This window comes from Sciurus carolinensis, chromosome 8, assembly GCF_902686445.1.
Source record: "Sciurus carolinensis chromosome 8, mSciCar1.2, whole genome shotgun sequence".
In the NCBI taxonomy this organism is placed as follows: domain Eukaryota; kingdom Metazoa; phylum Chordata; class Mammalia; order Rodentia; family Sciuridae; genus Sciurus; species Sciurus carolinensis.
This window is the reverse complement of record NC_062220.1, coordinates 6,332,838-6,344,126: the sequence shown is the minus strand read 5'-3', so window position 1 is coordinate 6,344,126 and position 11,289 is coordinate 6,332,838. Positions and strand designations below refer to the sequence as shown.

Sequence of the window (11,289 nt, the reverse complement as noted above, 5' to 3'; positions counted from 1 at the left end):
TGGGCCCCCCAGCCTCAGCGGACTGCTGGGAAGTGCTAAAGCTTGGTCATTTCCCTCCTTCTCCTTCCCTCTGGCTCTCTACCAACTTCCTCCTCCAGCCAGGGCAGGGTCCTCAGCTCCAACCAGCTCCTCCCTGGTCCTCATAGCTCTCCCCGCAGCACACTCGGCCAGGGGCCCTGAGGAGAGCAGGTGAGGAAGCCCCAGCCCTGGCCCCCCAGCACTAGCTCGCCCCTCACAGGCCTGGCTTCCTCAGCGCTTGCTGGAGAGGGAGGTCCTGCACACCGGGATGTGACTCCAGAGACGGGAAGGGAAGAGGCAAGGGTGTCCCTGGCCTTTGATCTCCACCCACTACGAGTGGGCAAGAGGCAGTGGCCAGTGTTGAGTGAGCTTCCGTGGAGAGAGCGGTCTTTGGGGACCAAGGGGGTCTCCAGGCCCACTGGGGAAGAGCTGCTGTAATGGAAGCTCAACAGACAGCCAGAGCTTGGGGGTCTGAGGATTTGAACTAGCATCAGAGGCTCCGGAAGGAAGAGGCCCAGAGAAGAGCCCAGGCGGGGGTGGCGGGTAGAGGGGTGAGGCACATGGGGAGCTGGACCCCAACGCCAGGACCTGACCATGAGTGGCAGACACAGATATGAGGTGGAGGAGGAGCCCTGGCAGGGTCACGCTGCCCTGAAGATACCCTTGGAGAAGGGCCATGTGTGTGGCTCCATGACAGGGCAGCCACTCAGTGTCCCTGGGCACCCTGGCCCCTGAACTCCTGAGCTCCCCTGAACCTGTGAACATCTGCCAGCTGCTCCTCCTTGCTCACCTTTCCTCCCTCACAGACCGATGTCCGTGGACATGGAAACTGCAGACGGTGGCGAGGTGGCGCCCGAGGCCCCGCAGCCCACCCATGTCAGTGTGCACATCCACCAGGAGTCGGCTCTGGCCAAGCTCCTGTTGGCAGGATGCTCTCTGCTGCGGCTCCCAGACCCCGCCACGGGCACAGCCTCCCAGACCCTAGGCAGCAGGCGGCTGCTGGTGGCCTCCTGGGTGAGTGTGGCTGCCCATCTCATGGGGCCATGGCTGGACACCCCAGTCCCTTATATCAGGCCATATCTTCTTGCTGGCCACACACTCTCTGCCAGCCTCTCTCCAAATAGGCTGCTGGGCCAGTTTCCTCTTCTTACTAGAAATCAGTTTCTCCATCTTCTCAGTACAAGCAGGGGCTGGGGCAGGCCTGGGGCAGCGCTGCCTCTGTGAAGGCACCCGGAGCTTATTCTTAGGTCCTCTGTCTTCCAGGTGGTACAGCTGGTGCTAGGTGTCCTGAGTGGCATCCTGGGGGGATTCCTCTATACCTTCCAGCACACCAAATTGTGCTACTCGGGAGCTGCCATCTGGACCGGGGCTGTGGTGAGTGAGACAGCATGGTGATCAACCTCCCATCAGAAGGGATAGGACTTTCCAGGACCACTACCAACATGGTATCACAGAATGTTAGCCATCGAAAAGACCCTAATTATCTAGGCCAATTTCTTGTTGGTGCAGATAAGAAAACAACCAAAGGAAGTGGTGCCATGTCTAAAGTTCCAGGCCAGCTTTCTAGTCCCCTGTCAGTGCCTCTCCCACCAGGCTGGGTGCTGGCTCCCACTGTCAGCAGTTATCAGCTAAGGCTCTAAGGACCCACTCACCTCCAGATGTCTGCCCTGGATACAGGAGGCAGAATGTGCTGAGAACCTGCAATCCCCAGAGGAAGTGTCGCCTCCTAGTTCCCCCACTGTGCTCTGCACATCAGTGGGAATCCAGGCATGAAGGTCAAGAGATATGTGCATGCTATCTCCAATAGGAGCTCAGTGGTCCGCTCGTGGTAGGCCTGGAGACCCTCTGACAGACCTAAACTGTTGGAATAGTAAAATGCACTTCGTGAGACAGGAAACAAAAAAATCATCCCTATCCTTCCAGTGGCAAAAATATTTGAAATAGTTACAATAGCCAAACCGGATTTGGATCCATCTGTCCTCAGAGCTACCCTAGACTTCCTGATCTTTGAGCCTAGCCAGATGAACTATAGAGCTTGTAGGACAGGCCTTGGGACCTGGGGCAGCCCAAAGACGCATCCTGCACTGAAAGTTTCTCCAACAATCAGGGCTTCCACCCCCAAGATAACCCCATCCCTGGAACTCTGGTACCTGGTATGGCTCAAAAAGGAAGGTTTTGGAGAAGGGAGGAAAGATTCCCATCTGGCTTGATGTCACTAGAAAAGAGCACCCTGCAGCCTCTGGGATTTGATCCGACTCAGCACCCTCATTGGTTATATTACCACTGCTCAGTGTAAAACCCGGGGTGCACATGGGAACACAGAGGCCCTCAAGTCTCTGTGCTAATCACCCCTGGTTTAATCTCTCCCCAGGCTGTGCTGGCTGGAGCTGCTGGATTCCTTTATGAGAAACGGGGTGGAATCTGCTGGGTGAGTTCAGGCCAGGGCAGGGGATGGAGCCAGGCTCAGGCCAGAGGCCACTCCAAGCCCCCTACCCCATCACACATGAATGCCACCAAGCAGTGCCCTTCTGTCCCCAGTGCAGGCTCTGGGAGAGACTGCATCACTGAGGTCTGCCTCTGCCTCCTCTCCTCCCTAGGCCCTGCTGAGGACCCTTCTTGCATTGGCAGCTTTCTGCACGGCCACTGCAGCCATCATGATTGGGGCTAGTAATTTCAACCAGTATCGCTACTATATTAATGACAATGACTGTAAAGTCTACTCAGCGGGTTGGCCCACTGTAGCCCCCACCACCCCAAGTCCCCAAGAAGTCACAAGGCTAATCCTGTGCATCTCCCAGGTGAACATACTGAAGGTAGGTGGCCAAGGGGAAGGAGTGAGCAGGAGGGTCAGGAAGGGGCAAGAATATGGCTCTCCACCAGAAACAGTGCCCCTACTCTTCACTAATCACGCAGCACCTAGCATTACTGGAAGAGCTCCTGCAACTGTGGGTACTGCAGACGAGTGGGAAAGGCAAGCCCTAAAATGCCAACCATGAATGCACCAAGACCTCAGGTGTGCCAAGGGTCGCAAAGTCCTTAAAGGCACCTGTTCCCTCGACCCTCTCAAGTCTTAGAGGTTGTCAGGGAATCAAACCATAGGCCCAAGTCCATCACCGCATCAGACGACACTGAGGCCCAGCAGGAAGGGATTCTGACTGCATCCTGCATATGGGATGCATGGACCTGCCTCCAGAAGCCACAGAGCTGGGGATGAGGGGTGGAGAGTGACCATGTTGGTGAAGTGTTTGGGAAGGCAGGAGGGCAGCTGTCCCTGGCGCTCATGGCTCTGGCCTCTGTCCCCAGGCCCTGTTCATAAGCCTCGAGGTCATGCTCATGGGTGTCTGGGTTCTGCTGCTTCTGGCATCTCTGGCCCCCCTGTGTCTGTACTGTTGGAGAAGATTCCCCCCTAAGAAAGTGAGTCCCTAAATGTGTGTCTGTGTTTGGACAGGAGGCTGTTCACAGGAAACTGGAGGGGAGAATGGGTGGTCTGGGAAGGAGAAAAGGGCCCTCTATTTAAGTTCCATGCCTGTCTTTCTACCCCAACTCAGAAAGCCTCTATTTTCAATCCAGTGTCCCCCACCAAAGACCCCAGGAAGCTAGGGACATCCATACCTATGGTAGCCCTTTGGTGCTCTTTGAATCAGGTACCATGCAGCTGATGTTAGACCCAGCTGGCTCCAGAACTAAGCTGTCCTAGGAGAGAGAATTTGCCCTTTCTCTTCTGATTAGGGCTGTCTTGCCCCTCTTCCTCGCTTAGAAAAGACACGAGAAGAAACTGCTGGGAGTTAGTGGGATCTAGCCCTGACACTCATTCCTGGTACACCTGCTCTGGCTGTCCCTGCATCTGACTCTTGGAAGAAGCAGCGAACTGGAGGGAAGAGACTCCAACAGCCCAGTTACGTTTGCCCCACAACATGGCCATGCCCCCACCACCCACCATCACCGCGGCTCCTGCACCCCTTCCCATCCCACCCCCCGGGCAGTAATTTGATAATAAACTCTCGTGTTACTGTTCCTAGATTCTTGCTTTGTTATTCCAGGGAAGTTCTCTTGGCCGGGAAGGCAGTGGAGCAGGAGCCAACAGCAAACCCAAGACGCTCCTCCCACAGATCCAACCTTGTACTTGGATCTCGAGTTGCTGGCCCTGAACCCAGACTCCCTCTGAGGCTGGTTCTGTGACCCTGGCTCCTAATGCCTGGGTATGAAGGATGAAGTGTGCTGAGACTCTGAGTCCTGCTCCCTACCATTCAGACTTAAGTAGGTAAATTCTTGGTCACTTGATTGGATTTTTGTTTTGACCATTTGACAATATTAAGAAGTAGACGACATAACACCAAGATAAAATTATTTTAGAAATCACCTTTTTCAAGATAGGATGTCCAACGATATGGTGGAAAAATCCAGAATAATTGTACCATGGGAAAAAATGAACTAAAATGCAGGATATGAAGTATGTATTTTAAAATTCATGGCTAAACAACCAGAAAAATGAGGGAAACTCTCAAAGGTCATAATAGAATAGGGGCGCATTCAGAGAGCTGAGTCTTGAAACCAGTATCTCCTGTGTCAGATTATACATGCTCAGGGCTCCAAATGAAGGACCCACAAAGTTCAGTAGCCTCTATCTTACTCAAGGCTACTCTGTGAGAGCAAAAGACACATGGATAGCGAAGCTCCGTTCTTTTCCCTATTGCCCATCCAATAAACAAAGACAAGCTTTTGAGATAAAGGAAAAAGAAGTTTTATTGATTTGTCAGCAATAAAAAACGCAGCAGACTCAAGACTTAGAGACTGCAATACTGACTTCCAGGGGGAAGAGAGGGCTTTTAAAAAGGAGAATACATGGGCTGTGCCCATCAGGAAGTATAATTCATATCCAGATGGTAGCCTTGAGAGATGGCTGTTTCTTAGATGTACTAGTAACAACTCCCAAGTTTGGATTTCTTCATTCCTAGGTCAGTGAGTCAAAGGACACAGTAAACCAGCCTAGGACAGGAAGAATGTTGATCTTGCTTCTCCTGCGGTTAAGGAGGGGGAGAGGGAGAAGACAAAGAAAGAAAAGAGAAACATGTCAGTCTCTAAGTAAACCACCAGTGGTTGGGCAGCAAGGTTTATATTTAAAGCATAAAGTGTGCCCTGTTACACGTAAGGGCTCCTGTTACAACATCAACAAGGAAGACACTAGGTGGGCTCTGGAAGAATCCAAACCCAGGTCTCAAGCATCCTCCCACAATGAGAGACCACACAGGATACACCTGTGTTCAAGTCCATTCAAGAGTCAGTCAGTTTCACTGGGCTGCCACCAAGGTACTCTCTGCCTGCACAGCTACCACAATCCAAGACTCCAAAGGGAAAATCGAGCACCTAAATCACATTCGTACACTGCAGGCATGCCGAGGTGGTGGAATTGTGTCCAGGCACACAAATCCACCTTATCAGCAAAGGAACATTCCAACCAAAAGCCAAAAGCCAAGAAGACAGCCAAGAGCCAGCCCTGAAAAGAGGACCTTGAGGAGAGCAGCCCACTGTGTTCGCTCCCTCTGGGTGTCTGCCAGCCTCCTGCAACCCCAACCTGCCCTGAATGATCACCGGCTCACCTACAGCCTCTCTGGCTGAGGAGTCAGAGCAGAGAGTTCCGTAGGAATCTGCCATTGTAGGGAACGTGGGGGAGTCAACTCCATCAGAGAAGACGACCAGGAGAATCTTGGTGGAAAGGGTGAGAGGATGATTCACGAATACCAGCTGGCTGCAACAGGAAGCCACAGGTTGCTTACAGGATCAAATCCCTGAAACTAGACTTTAAAGGTCCTCAAGATGCAGCGACACAGACGCCCGTCAGAAACAAATGCAAACTGTCTGGAGAAATTCTCCTTCACGTAAGGTCTCCAATAATTCCCCACAGCAGTGTTTCACAGAGGGGGAAGAAAAACCCGAGACTTAGCACAAATTCCAAACATCAAATCAAGAACACAAATCTTGCAAAACTTAGATATTTAGATGTAGAATACAAAGTTACAAAATTAGCATGTTTCATAAGTTCAAAGGAATTTATAAAAGGTAATTAAACTATTGTCAAAAATAAGAGAATATAAACAGTAATCAAATATGCTTTTAAAATCCCAATGAGAACATCTAGAAATGAAAATTATAGTAATTCAAATAACCCCAACAAGCTAACAGCTTGCATAAAGAAGACTAGAAGACTAGAAGATAGATCTGAAGGAATTGCCTGGAATCTCACCTATGTCCAGGCAGAAATCCAAGAGGAAGAAACAGAGTGAGAGAAAAAGAAATACTCAGACATAGTGACTGAGAAATTTCCTGAATTAACAGAACAGTAATTCTCAGAGACAGAAAACAAGCAAACATAAAGTGGGATAAATGAAAAGAAGTTCTCATCTAAACATATCAAAGTAAAACTTCAGAGAACAAAGAGAACATCTTAAAAGTACTCAAGTGACACTGACCAAAAAGAAATGGCAAAATTAGCCAGGCACAGTGACGCACATCTGTAATTCCAGTGGCTCAGAAGGCTGAGGCAGGAGGATCTCAAGTTCAAGCCAGCTTCAGCAACTTAGCAAGGCTCTAAGCAACTCAGAGACAAAATATAAAAAGGGCTGGGGATGTAGCTGGTTAAGTGCCCCTGGGTTCAATCCTTCGTACCAAAAAAAAAAAGGCAAAATTCTATCTATCTATCTTTCCCTCCTGGCAAGAAACGAGAGTTAAAGGATTATACAGTACACAGATATTGTTTGGAAAAGGAAAGAAGTTGATTCAATTCAGCCTTTGTCAGCTCATTCATTCATATGTTCAGGCAACTAATACCTGGTTCGAATATTTAAATTAAAGTTAAGTCCTTAATTAAAAGTTCAAAGGCAATTGCTAAAATAATAGGAATAATCATAAAACTTTAAATTTGGAGAAAAATGTAAAATGAGGGGAAAATGACTGCAAAATAAGAAAACAGGAGATTAAAACAAATGCTTTTTAAAATAGCAGAAAAACAATGATCATGGGTCAAAATCAAATCATCTAAGTAATTGCAATAAACACAAATGGATAAAGTAGTCCTTAAAACATGAAGATAGACCGAATGTAATAAAATTCATCCATATGCCATTTACACAAAACACCTCTAAAACAGGAACACAAGACTGAGAGTAAAAGGATGCGGGGAAGACACAACAACAAAATTGGCACAGTGCCATTAAAATAAGACTTCAGCTAGCCTGCACAAGGCCCTGGGTTTGATCCCCAGCCCGACAACATAAATAAACAAATAACACTTTCAGGTAAATAATATTCCTAGAGATGTCCATTGGGATCAATCTCCTAGTCATTCTCTCCTTCCCGCTGACAGAAATCCAGGTTTGTTAAGGCAGCCATGCACCCTATTAAACAAAAGTCACCCCCAGCCTTCCTTGCTACCAGGGTGTGTCAGTCTCTTTTCTCTTGCCAAAACTAGATACCCGATGCTGGGTACCGATAAAGAAGAGGTTGTCCAGGAGCGTGGCACACGCCTGCAATTCCAGTTACTTGGGAGGCTGAGACAGGAAGATTGCAAATTCAAGGTCAGCCTGGGCAATTTAGTGAAATCCTGTCTCAAGTAAATTTTAAAAGCGCTGATCAAACTCCTGGGTTCCTTCACCAGTACTACCAAATACAGAGTAAGAGAGAGGTTTCTTTACTCGCATAGTGTTGGAAACTAAAAACACAAGACCCAGCAGAAGGTGGAGGTTACCCTTAGCTGCACATCGCAACATGGTGGGTGGCATCCTGGTGGGAGCAGGTGCAAGAGGGAGGGACGGTGCGGTGAGACAGGAAGCCAGAGAGAGATTGAGGGTCCCAGTGTGCTTTTTTATAACTTACTTGCCAGAGAACTAACTGGGGTTCCAGAGACCTACATTGATCCCTTCCAAAGGAGCCCCTCCAGTGACTAACCACCTTTAATTAGGCCCCAGAACGAGGACCAAGCTTCCAACACATGAACCTCTGGGGGACAAACCACATCCAAATCACAGCACAAGGTTTGCTGTGGCGCATGCTCCCAGCCAAAGAGAAGTCGAGAACAGTCGCCAGGGACAGAAGAATTGATTGGCTCTCCCACCTCTGCCCTTTGCCTCCTCCCTTCTCCATTCCACTTATTCCCTCCAGGAATGGAGGCCCCATTCCTAGAGCCGGAGGAGTCACCTCATGGCCAGGAGAAAAACAGCGGCGATCTGCAAACAGCACAAGAGCAAACCCCAGGAGTGGGGCCCTGAGGAGCAGGACTGAGTGTGCCCAGCCAGTCCTGGACACTCACCTCTTTACATAAGAAAAATAAACTCCTTGCTGACTTAAAAAAGAAAAGAGGAGGCAGGGATGGGAAAATAAACCATTTACAATAACAACAGAACTATTCAGTTACCTAGGAATAAATCAAGATACTCAAGACATTGATAAAATCATAGCTCTTAATGGAAAACGTCTATGAATTCCTAAATAAATAGAAAGACACATACCATGCTCACAGAGCAGAGGGCTCAGTTTCACAAAGATGCTGTTGTGGTTTGGATATGGAATGTCCCCCAGAGTCTCAAGTGCTCAGAGGCCAGGCTTTGGGAAAGAGATTAGATCGTGAGGGCTCTGACCTCTTCAGTGGATTAATCCATTGGTTGCTGGGTGGACTCCTGGGAGGGGACCTAGCTGGAGGAAGTGGGTCACTGGGGGTATGTTCCATGGGGTTTATCTTCTCCTGGGGCCCTTCTCTCTCTGTCTCTCTCTGTCTCTCTCTCTCTCTCTCTCTCTCTCTCTCTCTCTCTCTCTCTCTCTCTCCCTCTCTCTCTCTGTCTTCTGCTTCCGGGCCTTCCTGAGCGACTTTTCCTCCCCCACACACTTCCACCATGATGCTTCTGCCTTGAAGCTGCTTGACATGCACTGAACCTCTGAAATTGTGAGCCAAAATAAATCTTTCCTCTTCTAAGTTGCTGTAGTTATGTATTTTGGTCAAAAAGTTGACTAACTCAAATGTCATCTCCCTCCAAAGTGATATGTAGATTCACAGCAATCCCAATCTAAATCTCAACAGTTTTCTTAGTATAAATACTAATATATTTCTTAGTATAAATACTAAAAAATAAGACCACTTTTCAAATGGATACAGAAGATTTAAAAAATAAAACAAAAAGTCACAAAGACAATTTTAATGTCCCCTGAAATTCAGCCATAGAGTTGAACAAGGTAGATAGCAAAGCCTGACCATAACCCCAGTTGGCAGAGCTGGACCAGGGACAACCCCGGGACAGTAGAAGGGGAGGATGAAGAGGAAAGAGTGCCCAGAGAGGGTCCTGAACTTGCAGACCCCTGAGCACAGTCTTCAGCCAGTACCACTGTCCCTGTGGCTTTTGGTCAGTTGCCAAACCTCCTCTGCATGGGTAAAATGTAGACAATTGTATCCAAAACCAGGCTAATGGGAGAGTGCAATGACAGACACAAAGGCAGCTGGTGTAAGCACCGACACCCTGCAGCTCAAGTCACCAAAGGGAGGTGGGCCACTGACCACAACGTGGGAGAACAGAAAGTCCTCGGCAACCCCCAAATGTCCTCGCCTCTGTTTAGAGGAAGTAGAACCAAGCCCCCCCGCCCCCCGTGAGACTATAGTCCTCCTCCTCCAAACTTCTAGAATGGGCATTGTAAAGTCTGAGCCACCAAAATCATCGCTGAGGCTGACCTGCACAGACACTGCAGAAGGCCTAGGTCACCCCAGCACAGGGCAGTGAGGAAGGACCCCCTGCAGAGACTGATATTCTCCCCCAATCTTCCTTTTTTTTCTTATTTTATTCCTTGCAATAGATCCCCTGGAAATCAACTGAGCACTCTCAGAATGAAAACTAGACTTCTCAGCCTCTTCTAGTAACTCGTTTCTAGGTAAAGAGATTCAGGAGGAAGTGGCGCGTGTACCTCACGGGAAGCACCCTTAGGAGAGAGCTCGTGCCTGCTACCCCCATGCTCTCTTTTCTGATGCTTGGAATGCGGGTGTGATGGCGGGCCCTTGAGTAAGCCATCCTGGGTCACGAGGTGATTGGAAATGGAGCATGTTCACAGGGAGCAGCAGGACGTGAAAACGTGACTGTGCACACCACGCTGATCCTGCTCTGCCTGCTCAGTCTTACGTGAGGAAGAGACGAGTTGGTCTGCATGTTCTGTCCATCACTGCCGACAGTGTTCTGATTTTCACATCACCCAGACCGGCAGCTAGGCTTGTCCAGTGAGCACACAGGGTCTAAAAGCCATCGTTAAAGAATGACTATCTCCCAGAGCAAGAGCGGAAAGCACAAGGCCGAGAGCTCACCTTTAAGAAGTGTCAGCAACAGAAGCACTGTCGGGCAGCAGGGACAAAATGGAGGTCAGAGGAGAAGACGAGGGTGCAGCCCGCCAGCATCTGTGAGAGACGGCCAAGTGCTCATCTTACTTCACAGCCTCCGCCCCATATGGGTGCCCCTTGCCGACTGCCTGGCTTCACTGAGGACACTCACATCACCCCAAAGACATGTTTTTCTTCCACCTTTTCTAGTACAACAAGTAGGAGGTCAGTCATGATGACCCACTGCCCACACTCCTGGCCCACTATACAACTCACCAGCCCCTCAAAGATGACGTGCTGGGGCTTCTCGAGACACACCATCAAAACCGATCCAATGAATGGATAAAGAAACTGTGGTATATATACACAATGGAATATTATTCAGCCATAGAGAAGAATAATATTATGGCATGTGCAGAAAAATGAATGGAATTGGAGAATATCATGCTAAGTGAAATAAGCCAATCCCAAAAAACCAAAGGCCAAATGTTTTCCCTGATAAGTGGATGATGATATATAATGGGGGTGGGGGGAGGGGAGAGAGAAGAATGGAGGAACTTTAGATTATGTAGAGGGAAATGAAAGGGAAGTGGGGTATGAAAAATAATGGAATAAGACAGACATCATTACCCTATGTACACGTACGATTACACAAATGGTATGAATCTACATCATGCACAACCATAGAAACAAAACGATGTACCCCATTTGTGTACAATGAATCAGCGCACTAATCCCCTGGGAGGGATTAACTGGGTAGTAACTGTGGGCAGGTAGGGTGTGGCTGGAGAAGGTGGGTCCCTGGGAGCGTGCCTTTGGAGTACATACCTTGTGAGCTAAGCTCAGTCTCTCTCTGCTTCCTGGTTCCATCTTCCCAGCTACTTTCCTCTGCCATAGCCTTCCACCATGATGTTTTGCCTCATCTCAGG

The 11,289-nt window shown here is 48.9% G+C and overlaps 1 protein-coding gene across 1 annotated transcript; it reads left to right on the top strand.

Moving 5' to 3' along the window:
- Positions 1–34: 34 nt before the first annotated feature.
- Positions 35–4,030, top strand: Tmem176a (transmembrane protein 176A). The gene is made up of 7 exons (XM_047562048.1): positions 35–189; positions 825–1,032; positions 1,282–1,392; positions 2,390–2,446; positions 2,616–2,831; positions 3,322–3,432; positions 3,776–4,030. The coding sequence occupies exons 2-7, from the start codon at positions 829–831 to the stop codon at positions 3,815–3,817; spliced, it is 741 nt and encodes a 246-aa protein (XP_047418004.1). The 5' UTR covers positions 35–189; positions 825–828; the 3' UTR covers positions 3,818–4,030.
- The last annotated feature ends 7,259 nt before the right edge of the window (positions 4,031–11,289 follow it).

Excerpts from the sequence above, each read along its gene's own strand:
- Tmem176a (XM_047562048.1), top strand. The coding sequence starts at position 829 with ATGTCCGTGGACATGGAAACTGCAGACGGTGGCGAGGTGGCGCCCGAG. Across the intron at positions 2,832-3,321 it reads CCCAGGTGAACATACTGAAG|GCCCTGTTCATAAGCCTCGA; the intron begins GTAGGTGGCCAA and ends CTCTGTCCCCAG. Across the intron at positions 3,433-3,775 it reads GAAGATTCCCCCCTAAGAAA|AAAAGACACGAGAAGAAACT; the intron begins GTGAGTCCCTAA and ends TTCCTCGCTTAG.